General features: G+C 39.7%; 1 protein-coding gene across 1 annotated transcript in view; it reads right to left on the bottom strand.

The window, feature by feature from the left end:
• Positions 1–21,752, bottom strand: part of LOC126412080 (synergin gamma-like) — a 161,490-nt gene that overhangs the window by 89,078 nt on the left and 50,660 nt on the right. The window contains exon 2 of the mRNA XM_050081486.1: positions 4,821–5,085. Coding sequence (XP_049937443.1) covers positions 4,821–5,085 — 265 coding nt within the window. The remainder of the gene's footprint in view (positions 1–4,820; positions 5,086–21,752) is intronic.

Raw genomic sequence — 21,752 nt, 5'->3', positions numbered from 1 at the left:
GAACTTGAACCACAACCTACATTTTTGTTTTTAATTTCCTGGTTCAACAATGTACAATCATTGAGTAGACAATCATTGAGTAGATCATCAATATTTATTGAATCTTTTATAATTTCATTAGCAGCTTGTGTAGTCTCTTCTAAATCAGCCCAGACAATTTCAGTTCATAAATTTAACCACTGGAACTGTCTGAATTTAACAAAGCTGCCTCTCCACAACTCTAAGTATTGAATACTACACCGTCCAGTCACATTAACGTGACTACCCATCAAAAGCCTAAATAACCACCTTTTGCAGCATGACTGCTGCGAGACATGCAGGACACGAGAAAATGAGGTTCTGGAAGGTACCAACAGGAATGTGGAGCTATGTCGACTTCAGTGCCATGAGGATCCATTGTGTCAACAGCCCACCAGAGATGGCATTGTGCCGAGGAAAAACAAACTGCATGTAGGGATACACACGGTCTCCAAGTATAGATGGATACTTGTGTTGACCTATTTTGCCTCCCAGAATGATGAAATCATCCAGAGATGGCATGAAAACATTCCCCAGAACACTCCCTCCTCCGGCCTTGACCCTTCTGATATTGTTTCAGGGTGTTTTCTTTCAGACGTTTCATGCCATAAACGCCAATGGCCATCTGTCCGATAGAGCATAAAACATGATTCATCTGAAAAGACTATCTATCACCATTCGATGGAAGTCCAGCTGTGATACTGGCATGCAAATGTCAGCCATCATCACCAATGAACAGCAGTCAGCATGGGTGCATGAACTGGGCATCTGCTGTAGAGACCCATACGCAGCATCATTCACTGAACAAACATTCAGGAGACACTGCTGATAGCTCCTTGGTTCATCTAGGCAGTCAGCTGCTCAATGGTGCATGTCTATTCACCTGTACACATCTCTGCAAACATCATTCCACCCATGTCACATGTGGCCTGTGGTGCAACACACTTGCCTCAATGCCAGTTTTGAATAGTACCATTTTCCCAAGCACTGTATACTTCAACTACAGCAGCACAAGAACAGTTAACAAACTTAGCTGTTTTGAAAATGCTTCCACCCTTTGTCCAAAAGCCAATGATCACGCCCTTATGTCAGATAAATCATTCTGTTTCTGCATTACGACAATCACTGCACTATTTGCCATTCCCCTGATGAGCTTTATATAACCTCCACTGCTAGTGCTGCCACCTGCCATCTCTGAGCAATTTCATGTGATGTTTCATTGAAATTTAAAAGTTTAATTTGAATTCCCTCCTCCAGACTTAAATGCATTACAACAATCAGAACAAGTTTTACTTCACTTCTGTTTGAGCTATCCATCATTACAGTTACAGAATTAATGTTTTCCAAAGAATGCAACAGACTACCAAATACAAATGGCAAACCAATATTAACAATAACTGCCTCTGTTTTCGTTATAGCAGATGAAAATTTTAAGTTGTATAATTTTTTAGGCAGTTTAGATGTACAGTCTGATGTTTTGCAAGTGAGTTCTTGTCTAGCAGCACACTCCAGAACACTATTACTCCTATCTTTGGGTTTACAAAAATCTCTTATCTTTGGTGAAGCACTTTTATTTATAGCACTCCAATGTTCAGCTGATTTCACATGTCCTTAAAATCACCCTTTCCTTTATGCGCAATAGAAAATTCTCCAATACATAGTGCACAATAAACATATTCATTGTCACTGTTAGCACACAATTTCAAAAATTTGTATTCCTGTTGCAGGTTAACATTAAACACACACTTTATTTTGCCCATTCCTAAATTATGAGACAAAAAACAAATACAGATAAAATGATCAAAAACATGTAAATGATTTACTTCACACGAAGACAACATAAATGCAGTGCCCCTCTTGTAGTGCCCAGTGACTAAGTGAAAAATTGTGGTGGAACCAATAATGACAATTCTCCATCAACGTCAGCACTTGCTCTAAGGTCAACTGAGAGAGGCATGACCGAGAATGAAACACGATGTCAAACATAATAGGTCTAAAATTTAAAAAATCCTCACCAGTCATAATATTCTCAAACCCGGCCATTTTTACATCCCGAGACAGCATAAAAATCCAGGATTATCTTTGGATTACGCCAAACAGTCCTGGTTTTTTAGTGTTATCCAGGCTAATCTTGACACATTGTAAGCTTAGGAACCTGAACCACTGTTCTGTGGTGGAATTTCCCTGCATTCCCAATGAAATGTCTGCATAACTCTTCTGTTCGTCAGGTGAGCTCATCAACCAGAAGCATCACATCTCCTGCCAACAGTAGAAATTGTTGGTATGTATTACATGTTGCAAAGTGGCATCAGCGAAAAACTTCACAGAACGACCAAGATGCTCCAGTTTGTGATTCTTCATCCAACTGAAAGCAGTTTTTCTTGAAATAAAGTTCTCACCACAAATGGGACACATTTCGCTACGATCACAAAAATCACACAACTGTGGTACACTACCTAAGTGCACCTGCCATCTTGAACTGGCTGCAGTTCACAGATCATTGACCACTGAACACAGCTTATCAGTTTCCTTCCATTCAACAGGTGTTGTTGCCCTCTAAAACCAAACAAGCACAATAGCACAAAATTCTAACATGGTAAACAGTATTCTGACATTTTCGACTTACTGATTCGCACTTGTGTAATAGGGTTACTTTCAGCTACAATGCTTGTTAGACACAACATGTATGTTGTTTCTCAAGTAATGTCCAACCTTCATATGTTTATTTACTAAACAATGTATGTTACACCAGCTATTACTTATTAGTGTTAGTCATAGACTTTGTGTAGTCTGGATACTTTGTATATTTTTCACTTTTATTTGTTTGTCTCAGCTTATGGCATTAGCCTAACATAAATGGAATACTGTAACACTGTTCTTAATTTATTATCTTAAAGAACAGGCACCCAAATTCATGTTTGGATTAGATACAAGACATTTAAAACTTACAGGGCAAAACACTGTTCCAAGAAGCTTTCATTACAATTTACTTTGTCTTAAATTTTAATGATTGTGTCAAACACTATTAAGTGAGCCAGCACAGTGGAAAAGAAAAATTGCTTAGTATTTAACAAGCTAACACCAAAGACAATATAATCACTGTCAATACTGCAACACGTACAAAAGGAATGATAACATAGAGGGCATTATAATTGTTTCTTTAATAGAGTCAAGACGCTATAACCAGGCCATCATTGCTTCATGCAACAATACTTCAACTGGGGACCATCCAGCCATTTTCAAAATAAAACAGAGACTGACACATGGATGCAATTTGTGCTTATTTACTTCAGATCATGTCCATAATTGTGAACATATTAAATGTTCAAGTCATCATTTACACAAATGCTACCTATTGCTTTATCTATAACAATTATTCAACACATACTCATAATTTGCCTTTTATGCCCACACATGTCAAATTCTTGTGCAACAGCTATATAGAAGCAGTGAGAGCAAGTAATCACTTTCAAAATATTGTGTATCAATACCTGCCATGACAGATCAGCAAATGAACAACGCTTTGTGTCAGAAAACAGTACTCTTTATTCATGTTGTTAGAAAATTACTATACACTTAATGAGTTCACTTTCATTCCAGTACATCTGCGTGTTTGAACAAAGATGAACATTCTGGGTAATATACTAATAACATAACTGAAGAGTGTCACTGTATTCCAATACCTCATGACGCAACTGTTCATGTATCCACCTGCTATGGTAGATATTGATATCCAATAGTTTGAATGTGTTTGCACATTCATACCCACATGCTCTATAGCTGACACATTCATTTCTTGAGATGGCAGACTGCATTTGCTTCAAAGTTGGGACATGAACTGATGCAGCTCAAATGTGTATGCATCAAAGATAACATTGTACGTAAAATAAGGAAAAGGCAATCTTTAGTGGACTGGTGTGTGGAGCATAGAAACATGTATCAGGAAACAGTATTCACACTAGGTTTCAAGCTCTTGCTCTTTTTCTGCTAAAAGTACACAGATTCACACATAAAACCACACACATCGCATATGCAATATTCTGTGGGCATGATGAAGACTCATGGCCGTAGGATGGGGAGAGGGAGAAGGAGGGGTGCATGCGTGTGTTTGTGTGTGCAAGCACACAAGTGCTTTTATTAAAGAAAGAGCAAGAACTCAAAAGCTTGCGTGAATACATTATGTGTTTCTGTGCTCCACCCATCAGTCCAATGACAGGCTGGTGGTTGCCTTTCCCTTATTTTCTGTATTGCTCCATCCTTAAATTCCCATTATTGCTGAAGATACAATTACACAATTTTATTGCCTGAAGAGCACTTATTGAGAAATTTCTGCATCAGTGGAAAGTGGCAAGTATCGTAGTAATTATGAATTGGACATGTGGCTGCACAAACTCATACTAGTGGCAGGAAATATAACAACAAAGACTCATTTTAGGAAGAGAGAAAAGTTGATTCATTCATTATTTAAGTGAAAATTCTTGTCCTGATCTATTAAGGTTTCTTTCAGTCATATTTTCACCACTTTCACAATCACAAAATTCCACAAAGATGAGACTCTGGATGGGATCTGCAGTTTCTCATATTTGATTGAGCAGGCTGCAGAAATATAATCCCCAGCCACAGTTAGCTCTCAAGACATAAATATGCATGATGTGTATATTGTTATCAATCTCAAACTGACCAAGAAAAAACCTGGCCAGGTTTCAGCAAAAATATTGGTCCGAGAAATGATAAAGGTCTGGCTGCATTCCCAAAAACGTATCAAACTTGAAATCAAGTACAAAATCTGAAAGAATTAATACCTTGTTGGCTGAAGAACTAATAAGCCTCAGTTTCTGCTGTTGTTTAAGGTATTCCCTATGCTTTTGGTCTTCCAAAAGTTGCTGTTGTTGTTGTTGTTGTTGTTGTTGATGGTGATGATGATGTTGTTGTTGTTGTTGAGGAGGATGATGATGATGATGTTGCTGCTGCCACAGTGGTGCTGTCGGGTAGTGTAAAATATTGCCTCCTGGATTATGAACGGGCATTGGCATATGTTGCTGGAAATTCTGTTGTGGAAATGGAAATCTAAAAACAAAAACAAACATATGATATCAATAGGCAGTATACACTAACATTTAGAATTTTACAAGTAAGTACCTTAATTACAGTGTAGAAGCAGTAATCTCATGACAGAGAAAAGGTTCTAGATTGCATGTTCACACTTGGTTTAGATAACTTTAGATATAAATACGGCTAATGTGTGTAAATGTGGATTGGCAGCTCTATTGGTGAAGTTGACAGACTTGGGGTGCAAATATTTGTTGGTTTTGACTTTTCTACTAATACTTACTATGACTTACCTTTCATACAACAGCAGATGTTGAAGATGATGTGCACTATATGGTTGGGCATTAAGTTCAATTTGCAGCTATAACTTAGGCATTAAGTAGGTTTTCAGGTTAGAAGAAGGCATAGATATACCACCCAACTTAAAACCCCATTATGATGTTCAAAACAGTGAATCTGTTAAATGCTGGATCACTATTTTAATGTGAAAAGTACAAATAAAGGCTGTACCTCCCAAAATACATTCCACAGAAAAAATAACAATAAAAAATTGGTAGTAATATGTGGTTGCTAATTTCTTATGATGACAAAAAGGCAGATAGTGACAGGAGTAACATAAAACAGTTATCAAATTTAAATATACACAATATATGATATGAGAGTAGACATCATTGCACGTAGAGAGTAACACCCTTTCTAAGTATAATTTCTATTCAGCTGTACAGTTTGAATTAATGTGAAGGATTCCATGAGAAGTCTCATGTCTTGCGCAACAATTTATACTCCACAGCTGACAGCAAACTTCATCTCATACACAGACAGTTAGTTCACACCTGTCAAACATGTAAAACCAAAATCAGGTAATGAAACAATTTGTAAAATATCACGGTTTTACATTTAGAACTGTATATGATGTGTTTTGCTTAAAAGTGTGAACAGAATGGTAGCTATCAAACACATTTCTCACAATTTGTGTATGTAAAAATTCTGTTCTATTTCACAGACATGGCTGCTGTTCACAGTAACTATACAACTAAGATCGTCCTTTAAAAAAGATTTACATATAAATCTTGCCACATATGGAAAGAACACGTCACAATGTAACTTTATCGCTTGTCTGTGTCATCACTGTAAATTTAAAGAATATACAACAACACTATTCTATGGAATCTACATTGAGGTGATAAACTTATCAGCAGCTTAGCATGGAGCCTAGGTTAGATAGGAAGGACATAATTCGGCTGTGAGCTGGTGAGTCCTGCAGTGCATATAACAATAAAGGAAAACCATGATGCAGAAAAAAAAATCCAGTGTTAAATTATTGTACTTTTGCATCAAATAGCCTTTCATGACAAAAAGGATTTTCTCCTAGTAGGATAAGGTCATTATTATGTCAAATACTGAATATTTCCCTTACAATCTAATCCAAAACATTACTACATCACTGGATATACAAATCATCTGGTCTGCCATCTTAATTTCCTGTGACCAATCACAACAGGCATTACCAACATACATGTCGAATTTAGACTGTGCATAGTCCTTTGTTAAGTTCTGCTACTCCATCAAGAAGGAAAGAAGAACACAACTGGGAAAGAAGGACAAGATTGGGAAGGATGGAAGGTCACTCAGACGACTTGTTGTGAGGATGAGAGCAACAAAAATGGAAGGAAGAGGTGGCCACCAAAGAGCCGAGAAAGTCAAATGTAGTACAATGGTAATCAACAAGGCAATTCCAGTCTACAAATGATAGAATAACATGAGGTGGAAAACTAAGATGTCAATTAAGTTACAGTAATTTACAAAATTTTTAGTGCTCATTTCTTGTAAACTGAACTCAAAATTTCTCTTAGAAGAAAATTACAAAAGACAGTGATTTGACGTTTAAAATAGGCAAAGAAATTGAAGCAGTTATTATGCATTTCCAAGTAAGGACTTGTAAAGCTATGAAAAGATACCAAGAAGCACAGTAGAGTTTGCACATTTCAGTTAGTGAGGTATTTAATTATCTCTCCTTTCAGGGAATATATCCCTTATAAACATTTAGACCTTCTCACAAGTGAATTAAGCATACAACACAGGCCAATATTTTCACACAGAATCTGGAATCAACAAGGTTGTCAACAAGAACCAATACCTCACACGGAAAATGTGTTTACTGAGTACACATACAGCACATGTGGAACTGAACTGCCTGACTTAGCAGAATGCTGCAGTTTAAACATACATAGAAAGCTTTCTATGCATAAGTATGTCCAAGAACCATCCAATAAGTACAAATGTTGAACAATGATGGAGGTATGATTCGGAATGGTGACCCATATGTTGTCAGACAGTGACTTTAATGGTTACACCACAGCAGGCAATGCAGAGCTCACAGCAATGCTTCCTGCTTAGTAAAACAGCAGCCCGCTGTTTTAGGATACACTGTAGTTTCCTGGATCTGGGTCTAGTCACTGGTACCTCAGACAGCACCAGCCGTGGATTCACATATTCTGATCGCCGAGATGTTCCAAGTTACTTCCACTGAGGAACTATGATTGTAGAGTAGGTCTTTATGTTGGGACATGGAGGCCAGCTGCGGTGGCCGAGCAGTTCTAAGTGCTTCAGTGCGGAACCGCGCAACTGCTACGATCACAGGTTCAAATCCTGCCTCAGGCATGGATGTGTGTGATGTCCTTAGGTTAGTTAGGTTTAAGTAGTTCTAAGTTCTAGGGGACTGATGACCTCAGATGTTAAGTCCCATAGTGCTCAGAGCCATTTGGACATTTTTGAAAGGACATGGATGATGTCACTGCACTTTTTGTATCTTACAGGTCAGTGTTTGATATTATATTGTTCATGTATTTTTTTTCTTTTTTTATTTTATTTTTATTTTGGGTGTTTAAGGTCCAAATGCGTGCCAGCTGGCTTGCTTCTCTAGTCTGGGTCCTATGCTGTTTGATGTATACGTCCTCAACATCATCAGGCCAAAAACTGCAATAATACATACATTATTGTTTCAGACCATCAACTGTGGATTAAAAAAAATGGTGTGAAATCTGTAGTGTCTTGGTTTGTTGTGTTCTGTGCAGAAGGCGTGTGAGGCAGTACAGTATCACAGTCAGGCTTTTTGACATCAACATACACTGAGAGCATATCTGCCAACACCCTATTCAAATGTTCTGCAAGGTCCTTCATCAGTGGGTAGCAGGTAGCTGGCATACCATAGAGGACGCTGCATCATGAAATTTGTTTTGATATCATATTTAACTGAAACACTTTTCTACGATCAGAGCTCATTACACGTGGTTGTCCATCCTTCAAAATTATGTCTTCTCCACGAAACAAGACAATTTCCAGAGAATGCCACCCCCACCCAATCAATGACATGGAGAAGCTACAGAAGGCAATGATACCAGATGTTCTGCAGGTAACTGAGGCACCTGTTCCACTGTTGGCATTCCCTGCAGTGGCTTACATAACGTAATCCAGGTAGAAAGACACAATGTCCATTTAAAATACCAAAGCAGGTTGTCCATCACACATTCAAGTGTGGATAGTATAGTGTGTTGCACAGATCAAATAGCACAACTTGGAACTCACAAGACCCTCGAGTTGTCGTGGAAAGGACTGCTTTCATATCAAACTTGATCTGCGAACAGCGAGTGCACATTTTTATTCATGTATTACTATTTGCCAGCATAGTAAACCTTCATAAGAAATCAATTCCAGTCCAGTGATATGGAGCAACTGTAGAAGTCATTGGTTCCGTCTACAGTTCGTAATGTGTGACAGATTGGAAGAGATCTGGCCCATGATACCAGCTTCTGATTCCATCTTTGGATATTTCAGATGACCTGATGTCGGACTGTCATTGAAAAATAAATAAATAAGTATTAATATAATAGAGGGAAACATTCCACGTGGGAAAAATATATCTTACCAAAAGAAAGCGCTGACAGGTCGATAGACACACAAATAAACACAAACATACACACAATATTCAAGCTTTCGCAACAAACTGTTGCCTGTTCAGGAAAGAGGGTAGGAGAGGGAAAGACGAAAGGATGTGGGTTTTAAGGGAGAGGGTAAGGAGTCATTCCAATCCCGGGAGCGGAAAGACTTACCTTAGGGGGAAAAAAGGACGGGTGTACACTCGCGCACACACACACATATCCATCCACACATATACAGACACAAGCAGACATATTTAAAGACCAAATAAATAAGTATGTTTGAGCTTAAATGAGCTGAGATGACAAGCAACTATTTCTGTCCCACTGGGTCATAGTTTCTCTTTTATGATGTTTCAGCTATTAATTTGAATTCTCCTTTGATTTCTTCTACCTTTACTCAGGCTATAATGTTCTTCCAGTTGATTCTGGGAAAGGCAGATTGTGTTAGCATGAATTTTTGCATATTACTGTAAAGCTGGTTACCTGAAACTTCCTAACCATCTTGCCATTTGTTCTACTGGATCCTTCAGGCATATTAACCAACATAAAGAACAGTGGTCAGTCACAACAGCAAATTGGGCTGAAATGGATTGGATCGATGGGGTTAGAGAGACTAAACTGTGAGGTCATCAGACCCTCCAACCTGTATGTGTCACGCCAGAAGGAGTCCTCAGAAAGGAAGGGCATATAAGACAAATCCTGATGAACCCGATTTTAGCCAAGAATCAATAAAACCAAGAGATAGAAGCAAATAGACATGAGAGAAGGGTAAGAGGGTGAAGTTGGGTGAGTAGCTCCACCCAGAGAGAAGTGCACCCTCTGCATCTGAATGGTGTTTCCTCACACTCTGTTACTGCAAGAAAAGTAGCAACTTGGGCAAGTTGATAAAATATCAGGACATAGTACAACAATGATGAGGTAGTAAATAAATGACAGACATAAAATAATATGAAGAATTAAAAAGGTGGAAGGGCAAGAGACAGGATGGACCACAAAGCAAGGGCATCTATGAGCTAAATCGGTTGGTGCACCCCTTCAATCCCTCAAGAGGCCAACAAGGCCAAACTGCCCTACCTCAAAGACAGGAGCAGAAACACCTTCAAGTATAAAATGTACAAACAAGTGAGCCACTCTGGCATCATCCACTGGCACCAGAGGCAGCGTGTACTTAAGTTTAAGGTTTTGCCATAAGGTGGCCAAATTAAAGCAGTCCAGTTGGACGTGAGCCACCATCACATGGGTACCACATCAACAATGGGGTGTATCCTCACATTGCAGGATGTGGCCATGTGTCAGTCAAGTGTGGCCAATGTGAACCTAACAGACCACAGTAGATTCCCTGGAAGAAGCATGACAGGAAGACTGTCCCCTTTATTGCTCACAGCTTGTTCAGAGAGCACAAGGCACAGTTGGTTATGCTCTGGATGGACACTCTGATTCCTTTACGTGGTGGGGGGGATAAGGACAATGGCAGAGGCAAAGGCATCCAACTCAACATTGTTGAGAGTCCATCCGGATGGATGGCCAGGCGAGTGATGCTGCAGGAGGGGCAGGAAGATTGAAAAATGATCACTGTCACACAGGCCATCATGAACACTTCAATGAATGTAGGGAAGAGGACCAGGGATGCAAACGAAAGATCAATGGCTGAATAAGATCATATACCACACTGAAGTGTGTGGGGGAATCGATATTCAAGAGACAAAGATCAAGCTCAGCGCGCAAAGTTCCAATAGCCTTACCATGGCGAGTGGTCTTAGTTACATCCCACAAAGGGATGTGAGCACTGAAGTTGCCAAAAATGAGGGAGGGTGGCTGAGAAATAAGTAAGACAACATGTTCTGAGACACTTCACCGTCAGGAGGAAGGTACACATTAAAGATAGTAAAAATCCACAGACATCAGCATATGAGCAGCCATAGCCACCAAAGTCATATGCAGTGGCATGTGTTCACTGTAGACAGAGTCCAGAATGTATGTGCAAACCCCACCCAAGGCCATCATAACCAACTTTATTTTTAAAATAGCCCCACAAACAAGGAAGACTGGGTTTAATGTCAAGTCGACACTGCGGTCATTAGAGACAGAGCACAAACTCTGATTGCGTCAAGGATGGGAATGGATATTGGCCATACCTTTCAAAGGAATCATCCCAGCATTTGCCTGGAACAATTTAGAGAAATCATGGAAAACCTAAATCTGGATGGCCGGACATGGGTTTGAACCATCATCCTGAGTACAGTGTGCTAGCCACTGGGCCACCCTGCCTGGTTTAAAATAGCTCCATGAGCCACAGAGGGTAGGGGTTTGTGATGTTGGTAACGAAGTTCCCTGGAAGGCAATGCAGAAACCAAAGTAAACATATAAGACACTGTAGCTCACCCAGGTGATTGAAAAAAATCACTACAGTTGCACTGGAGGATCATGCTACTGGTGTCCTGTGGGAGTGTGAAAGGACCAAGGAGGCAGGTTATGCCCCAGTGTCGCCTGCTGCCATTGATTGCAAGGATACATCATCAATACACATCAGTTCTGGTGCAGGTTGTGGTGGGGGGATCCAGTGCCACAGTGAACACAAGGAATTCTGCCTCGGGTACAGTCTGAACATGCGGGATACAGTTGCATGGGGACCACTAGAACCTCCTTTGTCAATATCGTCTTCTTTTTGCCCCTCTTGTCCTTGGATGATTTCGATGTCTACAAGGGCTTGCAGGAACAGAGGAGGAACACAAAGCCCTATGACCAGCAATCAGTGGCTCCTTCAGCCACTGCTCTGGCCGGGAGTTGGGGATCGATGTCCCCAGCAGGTGGAGAGTGAACAATCCCATGTAAGTGTGGGGGAAATAGTAGGAGGAGGACACCCAATCACCAGAGGAGTGGGTGTAGTCAAAAGGCTCCAAAAGCCCAATACAGAAGGTATGAAGGGCAAGGGTACTGTCACTACAGAGGATGATGACATTGCAGCCATAGAAAACATCATTGTCATATGCACAGGATTCGAATGACCATATTTCTTCTTAGCATCCTGATAAGAGAGTTGGTCAAGTGTGTCATATTCTTGGATTTTTGTTTCTCTTTCGAAGGCAGTGCAGTCCTGTGAATAGGGAGAATGTTGTTCCCTGCAGCTGACACAGACGAGAGGAATAGCACAAGGAGCATTCATGTGCAACTGTTGTCCACAATCCCTACAGACGGGGCTGGTGTTACAATTCAAAGACACATGTGTCCAAATCTCATGCATTTGAAGCACTGCATGGAAAGGGAATATATAGTTACACATCACATCAATACACCATCGCCTCGACTTTATCAGGCAAAAAGTTGCCAAGACCTCAGTATCAGCTATATTTCCTTCTGCCTCCGCTGGACATGATGGACAAAATGAACAACTCATCATCACTACAAACAGACATGTAGTTCATCATTGGTTTGTAAAAGGTGGTCATGAGCAGTCCCGTGACTGAGCATGGGATGCCGTTTTAATCTGAATGGAACTTTTCTTTACTGAAATTGCTCCTACTTTCCCAAATCTGTACTCAAGGTGCTCAACAAAGAGAAATTGCTTTGTGGTCAAGTAGGAATCCCCATCAATCCTAGAGCAAATTTCAGTATTCTCAACAAAATGTGCCAAGACTGGTGCGTATGTCAGTACCTACTTATGGGTACTGAAAGATCATTCTTGCTCCTCATTTCAAAAAGGAACAAAAATTAGAGTTTAATAATATCCAGTCAACAGAACCATTATTAGAGATGAAGCACAAGCTCAGTTTACGAAAGGATGAGGAAGGAAACTGGAATTGGAATTCTGAGAAATCTCACACGTCCAAAAAACTAAATTTTTCAGGAAATACAAAAGACTACCCAGATCTCAAAATTACACCAAAATTCCATTATCCATAAAAATGAATGTAGAGGGAAGTTTTCCAATGCACTGTAGACAGTCTTGATACTTTTTTTTGACGTTAAGTTAAAATTTATGTAGTAAACATGTAGCTTTCTCAATATTTTGTAACAAATAATCATTAATCATTACTTGACTCATACTTTATTGTTAATATGGAGAAAAATCAAACAGATTATGCCTCTTGTGCATTATCTTTAGCATTAAACTCCACGCATGGTTCATTCTTTGACACGGTTGCCAACTGCATATGTCAGAATAGAAGTTTTGGATGATTTCTTCTTTTGGTGGGAATGGTAGAAATAGCCACAGCTCATGTATTTTCTCATCATTTATAGGCACATGACCTTAATAAACCTGACATACAGGGCTTGATGGAATTACAAACAGATCCAGACAGCTGGGATGCGTACTCTTATGCTCCATCAGTGAGTGGTCTAACTTTCACAATGCCAATGCTTTCCTGTGTACAGCAGAACTATATGAATGGTGTGAAATGAAAGTCCTGTTTGCTACTTCTTTTTGTAGCTCTTCCTTGATTTTCAACAGAAATAGCATTCTTTCAGCAGAACTGTGGGCACCATTCCTCACAATTTAGGACCTCTTCCGTTTTTGGTACTTTCATTTCAAATTTAATCTTTGTCATGGACTCTATTATTAATATTCTTTCGGAAAATATATCCTACTCACCTTTTTAATTTTCCTTTTTACCACGTTGAAATCTCTATCATACAGAAGGTACAACGGACCAGTTATTGGAAAGAAATGAGTGATGAACTGAAATCTTCACTGTACCACAAACAAAACCATCATTGCATGGCTTTTATTTTGGCCTCCACAAGAGTTGAAGAAAAACTGAAGCTGTTTAGAATGTTGCCCCACATTTTCATTTATATGACTAAAAGATAATGAACAATCAAGGCATTTACTGAAAGCTGACACAGCTAAAATGTGTCTTGTATTGGTATTTGATGCAACCGCAGATATTGCAGAAAATGAAATGAGAGGCCTATGTGTTTCATTTCTTGAAAAATTTATCAACATGCTTCAAGTGCACTACTAACTTAACTGTAGCTTTCCTTATAGCAATGATAATTGAACCTTAATTAGGAAGCAATACTAACTTTCAGGTTAGGATCACCTGCAGTCGTAACTATGTTGTTCTACAGCTGCATCTACACTCAGCAAACCACCGTGAGGTGCATGACACAGGGTACATCCCACTGTACCAGTTATTAGCATTTCTTCCTGTTCCATTCACATATGGACTGTGGGAAGAAGGATTGTTTGAATGCCTCTGCGCATTGTAAAGGGACACCCTCCTCTAGTATTACTTTTCTTCAACGTAAGTTATTAATACAAAAATACTTTCTACCTTTTTACACAGGTTAATATTATCTCACCTGTTTTTCTAAAAGAATTTCATATGATTTTGTACACGAAGTATTATATTTCAGGCTAAAATGTATAAAAGGAAATTACTTTATTTTCGTTGTTACAATCAGTATATACTAGCTCTGTATGCACGGTTAAAATTACTTAATTATGAAATATCTGGCACATGAAAATTCCTATTATTAATTGTGCAATTGGATAATATTTATTAATTTTATTTCTGAATTCATTTATAAAAGAATGGTATAGATTAATGGAAAGCCATTTGTCAAGAAAGTTTGTAAACTCTTTGGAATATTGTTAGTACCATAGAATGCGTTAGTAGTGGGCATGCCTCTGATGTGATTGGACATATTTGGCAATAACAATGTAATTTTCGATTTTGAAGTGTAAATAGTAAAGACAGTGTGATATAGAAAAATGTGAAAGAATAAAAATTACAGAAACAGAAATTAACTGCACAGGCAATATTTCACCATTATCTACATCCACTGGAAACATGAGAACCTACAATGTCAAAAATTTCAGCTTCAAGAAACCCGCCCCTACACATGAAGAACTGGAGCCAACTACAAGAAAATAAGAGAAGCAAAACGATTATTGTAAATCTTACTCCTCTCGAATCTTATTAAAAGAATTTGTTATGAAGTCAGTGAAAATCAACAAATGAGGGAGGGGTAGATTACAAGTTGGGGTGTTGTCCGAGATCAATGAACTGATAATGAATTTAATTTTTGATTAAAAGTTTTGGGATGCTATTTTTACTTATGGTGATGTAGGTGCTAATCACAAATGAGAATGTGAGAGTAATGAGAATTTTGATGTAGTATGTACTAATTATTTCTTCTCTTGGTCAGAAAACATTGTTATTAATATATTAAGTCAGGTGATGACTGTATAGCATCTGAACTAGATGATATTTTTGATATAGATGTGAAAGAGAGCTGTGAAATAAATGAGGTCGGTAAGTCTGAGACAGGTAGCTTACTGCAAATGAATAAAGGTGTTGATGGGGATGAGACTTGTGTTGTTAATGATGTTGTTGATGAAGTAATTTTGGGAGAATATGATGATGATGATGAATTCAGGTATTTTTGGAGTTTAAGAATAATGAAGTTTCAGAGTTACTTGTGAATAATGTTGACAATACAGATAAGGTAAGTGATGTAAGTGATGACATAAGTGAGAGTCGTGATATACCAGACCAGTCAAAGCAGTTTTCCACTACTGTCATGCAGAGCAATGATCCAAACAGTAAAAGTTAGTTCTCTGTAAGCCTACAGAATAAAGGTGAAAACTTTTTGAAGTTTGTTTGGGACTAAATTGATGATAACATGGATAAATGTGCATTCTGGAATCCAAATTGGTGGAATGAAGTGAAAGAAGATCTACGCAGGAAGTGTAATTTTGACAGCAATATATTTTGTGTTCCTTCTGTAATAAGTGCTGTTAGTTGTGCTATGGAATCCATTCACTGTGTTCAATCTTTACCTTATAACATGAGTAACCAAAGTAATGTGATACCTGTAAAGATGATAAAATCCTGTAAAGACAGTGTGGATGTAGCATTTGATAAAACTGAGTGATCTTTTATGTGACGTGTTTAATAACAGAGATGATGATTCAGATCTTGTGTGTCCTTACATTGAAATTAAGATTGATTAGTGGGAAGGGAACTGTTTGATACAGGTACCCCAATTTGTGGTATACCTGAACAATTTAGAGACAATTGCAGTAAGAATTTTGTGGAAAAGCCCATTGTAGGCATAAAGATAAAGAGGAGCTACAGGTAAGCACAGCCAATGGATAAAATCTCAGGTCCTTTTAATGTTTAGTATAGAAGACAAAACCTTTGAACATGGATGCTTAGTGATCCCTAATCTGCAAGAAAATGTAATTCTCACCTGCTTTACCCCCGACTGAGCCAATGTAATCATTCCATTTCATATCACTGCAAAGTGTTACACCCAGTTATTTGTATGAGTTGGCTGATTCCAACAGTGACTCATTGATATTATAGTCATAGAATACTACTTTTTTTTCATTTTGTGAAGTGCACAATTTTCATTTCTGAGCATTTAGAGCAAGTTGCCAATCTTAGCACCACTTTGAAATCTTATCAAGACCAGACAGAACATTATGCGCCTTCTTCCAAATAGTACTTCATTACAGATAACTGCATCACCTGCAAAAAGCCTGATGTTACTATTGTCTGCAGGGTGATTAATATACAACATGAACAGCAAGAGTCCCAACACACTTCTCAGGGGCACACCTGAAGTTAAGTACTTCTACATCTGACGATAATTCTCCACCCGAGATAACATGCTGTGACCTCCCTACCAAAAGTTCTTCAATCCAGTCACTAATTTCACTTGATACCCTGGTATCTATGTAGGTTGGAACTTAAATAGTGGCACACTACTGTGGAGACACTATGCAATTGAATCAACTACTGCCGCTGATAGCACACTTTGTTGACATACCTTCCTTACATCTGAGCAAATGGACTCACCAATCCCACATCACCGGTGTGCGCACAATCGAGGGAAACAAAGTCACTTGTGAGTGAGCGGTCTAATGTAATGGTGTCACTATATTTTCAAAACAGGAACAACGGAGTTGGATCAAGATTGAATGTGCCAGATGTCGTAAAGCACGACAGTGTCATCGGGGTCTTCAAGAGGCGCGCGGGAAATCGGCATTGCCATACAGAAGAGTGGCGCGCTGGGTAAAAGCCTTCAACAAAGGTTGGCAAACTGTGGCAGCATGCATTGGACAGGTCGTCCTAGTGTCTCAGAAGAAGAACTGCATGCTGTTGCTGCGTCAGTGGACAGTGATTGACACCATACGATTTGTGAGCTCACTCACAAAACCAGATTGGCACATACGACTGTGCTTCGCATCCTGAAGAAACGCCTGGGCATGTGTAAAATTGCATCACGATGGGTTCCCCATGAATTGACGGAAATGCAGAAATGGATGCGTTACGACGCTGCTCAGATGCACTTGGAGTGCTGTGAGCATGAAGGAGAGGCTTTCTTACGCCATTATCATAGCACTGGATGAGACATGGTCCACACTGTACGAGCTAAAATTGAAATGCCAATCCAACAAATGGTGTCATTATGGGTCGCCGCGAAAGTCGAAAGTGCATCGGAGCCCCAGTATGATGAAAGTTATGGTGATTCTTGTGAACAACTGTGATGGTGTTATCCTAACGCATTATGTTCCTCCACAGCAGACCGTCAATGCTCAGTATTACAGTTCATGTTTGGAGCATTACCTGTGACCAGCTTTGCGAAAGAAGCAGTGACACTTTCTGCACAACCCACCCATCATTTTGCACAACAATGTGCAGGCACATACAGTGCAAGCTGTGGCTGCTCTGTTCGGTCGATGGGACTGGGAAGTACTGTACCATCCACCATACTTCCTGAACTTAAATGCTTGTGACTTTGATTTGATTCCAAAGATGAAGGAACCACTTCATGGCATTCGCTTCAGAACTGTTCCAGAGATTCGACAGGCAGTAGACCGCTCCATTCGCACCATCAACAGAACAGGCTCCGCTAACGGTATACTACGCCTTCCACATCGCTGGCAACGGGTTCTACACAATGCCGGTAACTACTTTGAAAGAAAGTAACTAGTGCAAACATGTAACTCTTTTGTATCAGTTGTGAATAAATAGTTGCCACTATTTAAGTTCTAATCCTCGTATATATGCTTCATTTTTTATTCGTGCTTATTTTATGGCTATATATTTCGGAAACTCCACTGCATTCTTCCTTCTCTTTACTATTTCCTGACATTTGTTACTAGCATTACCAATGTCTGACATTTTACCACCAATAATGAAAGAAATCTTCTTCTTCTCCAAGAAGAAGAAGAAAAGAAATCAATTAAATGAATGACTAGGAGCCAATACAGATTATTTCCTCTGTTTAAAACAGTGCTGACAAATTAAAATTTTGAGAAATCCCATATCTTTTGTACATGTGGGTTTTCTATTCAATTTAGGTGTTGCAATGGCTAGGACATGTGGAGTTGCTCTATATGATGATCAGCTTGTATGTTTAATGTACAAAACCATAAGTAACTCAAATTCAGCAAAGAGGGAATATGTGGGGTTTGTCAACATCCCAATCTGGCCATCCCCTTTTCAAAGGGATCACCCTGGCATCTGCCTGGACAGTTTAGGGGAATCATGGAAATCTTAAATCCAGATGGTCAGATGACAATTTGAACCCTCATCCTGCAGAAGGCAAGTCCAGGGTGCTAACCACTGTGCCACCTCATTTGGTCCCTCATCTCAAGAAAATGTGACACCTTCATTCAGCAGTTCTTGCAACTGAAATCCTTTATGAACTGTTTACCATAGCAGTACATTCCTAGAAAGCTTCTCACATCACAAATATGCCAAGAAGTTGGAAAACCTTTTACAGCACTTAATTTTTCTGCATCAGGACAGATTCCCTTTCTGTTAATTAGGTACTTCACGAGATTTTTTTCTCTTAGGTGAATAAGAGATTCTTTCTCGGTTTGGGGCAAAATCTACGCCATAATCACATTTAAGTACCTTTGTCAAGTGGCTATGATGCTCTTTAAAAGCCTTTGAGAACATGAGATAATCCAGGCAGCAAGGCACATCATCCTTTTAAGAAGTTGAAGTAGGCTGTTTATCATGTGTAGAAATGTGGATGAAGTGTTGCACAGACCAAATAGCATAACTTTAAACTCACAGATAACTTCAAGTGTTAAGAAACCAGTCCTTTCCACGTCAACCTGAATCTGCAAGTAGCCCGTCTGAATACACATAGTGGAGAATTGTTTTGTTGCCAGTTCAGATACCATCAATTAGTGGCAATCGATATACATCCTTCTGGTGAATTTGTTCAGCCACTGGTAACCAATGCAGAAATGCCAAGCACCATCTTTTTCTTCACTGGGACCATAGGACAGGACCAAAGATTGTCTGGTGGATGAATGATGTCATGTCATTGCATCTTTTCCGCTTCCTTCTGAATTAGCCATCGTTCAGCTGGAAACATCCTAAATAAACTCTGACTGATGATCAAATTTTGTAAATAACTATTTTTAAGTACTGCAAAGTAGTGTGTGTGTGTGTGTGTGTGTGTGTGTGTGTGTGTGTGATGGGTGCCCAATGGCAAGGTCATCAGCGCCCTTAGACTTAGGAAAACAAACAAATGTGGAGCTGAACTAAAAGTGTTGTACACACATGCATTTGAAATTAACACCATCACTCCGTATCACATGTACTCTCAAATGCACTAAAACCAATTACGAGGGAAGAGAGACATTCAAGAAATTAAAATACAGAGAAAACAAAACACAGAAGAACTAAAAGAAAATCACAGAGAAATGTGACTGGCTGGCCACTTTTTTTTTTAAAAAAAAAAGGGTGAGCCAGCCACCCTTTGACAGATTAAGATCTCCTTAAAATCTTGTTAAAAACACTGGACAATTCACAAAACTTTAAAACACTAATCACATTCATTTGATCATTACGTAAAATAGACAGCAAATCCACCGCAGCCCACTGATCGGCACATAAAATGCAGTCCAATTAAAATGAGGTACACCATGATCTACAAGCCACAAACACGTCACATTGGATAGACCTCTCGCCGGAGTTATAATCCATGTGTCCTAGGGCTGCGGCCTATGTGAAGGCGAGTAAGAAGGCTCTCGTCCCACTGGTGTGGCTAAAAGGAAGTAAAGGAAGTACTCCATGACTGAGTTGTGGACTTGATGACACAGAGCTTGTTATCGGTCACTGTCAGCCACTCGTCCTCCGATCGACACACGACTTTGTACCTCAACAGTGTAGTGATAACATGCAGGGAGATAGCACACTGAAATGCCAGAGGATCACAACATGCCTCCTTAGCTGCTCGATTCGCCCTTTCATTCCTCACAATTCCAACGTGCCCAGGTACACAGCAGAAAGACACCTCCTTCCCCAATTGCTGTAGTTGCAGGAGGGCATCCTGGAAATTCTGGGTCACTGTATCTGCTGGGTACAAATGTTGGAGAGAGTAAACAGCACTCTAAGAATCTGAGCAGACAAGAAACCTAACACTGGGAGAACATCTTCTCTGTTCCAGTGCTTGCAAGATCGCATATGATTCTGCATGAAAGACAGTAAATTCTGGAGGCAGTCTTACCATGAAGACACGATCTGAGAAAACGACAAGAGCAACCAACAGCGTCTCCCTGCTGGGACCCATCCGTAAACAACTACGAGATTGTGGTACTCAGATAAAATATCAGAGAATATCGCATTAAAAGCAGAAGTACGGGTCATATTTCTCCTGTACTGCACCAAATCTAACATCACTCTCGGTCTCTCCAGTAACCAGGGTGGAAGATGGTTAAAACCTTGGATTTGGTGTCATACTGGCTCCACACTGAGTGACTCCAGCACACCCTGCACGCAGATCCCATATGTCATCATGGCTTGTGGACGGTTGGAAAAAAAGGCTCCATTGTTGGACAAGCAACAGTATGGTGTGTGGGTGAAGTTGGAACTGCAAGGACTTACACGCCTGATGCATCATGAGGAGCTGGTGCTGGGTGAAAGAGGCAGTTCCCCCTGCCTCAGTAGATATTCTAAGCATCAGCCTGGTCCAATAAGCACCTGTGGCCAGCCGAATCCCCTCATGATGGACAGCATCAATGGTACACAAGTAAGAGGGCCTTGCTGACCCATACATTGCGCAACCACAGTCCAGCCGTGAATGCACAAAAGCCCAATAAAACTGAAGGAGTTGCACCCTGTCCACTACCCGAGGCCCTTGATGATGTTCAGTGCCTTCCGACCTGAGTAAAAAATAAGGCCCAGAAACTGCACTGTGTCTCTAAAATGTAGGATGATGTCCCCCACATTCAAGGCAGGCAAATTAAAAAGACAATGAGAATGATTAAAATAAAAAAAAAAAAAAAAAAAAAAAACCACACACACACACACACACACACACACACACACACACACACACACTTATTTGCAGAAAAGTGGAAGTTCATCTCTGCAGCCCACTCCTCTAACCACGGCACTGTAATTTGCAACTGACAGTTCACCATTGCAACACTGGAGGAGGTACAGAAAACAGTAAAATTGTCTACAAATAAGGAGCACTGTACAGGACTTCTTACCATAGATGTGATACTGTCGATGGCTGTGGCAAAGAGGGTAACACTTAAAACACTGCCCTGAGTAACACCATTCTCCTGTTCAAATCGATCAGACGGCGTGTCACCAGCTAAGCTCCTAATAAACTGCTGAGACAGGAAAGACTGTATGAAGGTGGGGTGGTGATCACGAAAGTCCCACTGATGCAGTTGTATGAGAATACAGTGTTTCCAAGTAGTATCATATGCCTTACTTATATTGAAGAATATGCTGATACAATGACGCTTACAGAGTA

The sequence above is a fragment of the Schistocerca serialis genome, chromosome 1 (genome assembly GCF_023864345.2).
Source record: "Schistocerca serialis cubense isolate TAMUIC-IGC-003099 chromosome 1, iqSchSeri2.2, whole genome shotgun sequence".
NCBI classification, from domain to species: domain Eukaryota; kingdom Metazoa; phylum Arthropoda; class Insecta; order Orthoptera; family Acrididae; genus Schistocerca; species Schistocerca serialis.
The sequence above is the reverse complement of the archived record's forward strand: the minus strand, read 5'-3'. Positions and strand labels throughout refer to the sequence as shown.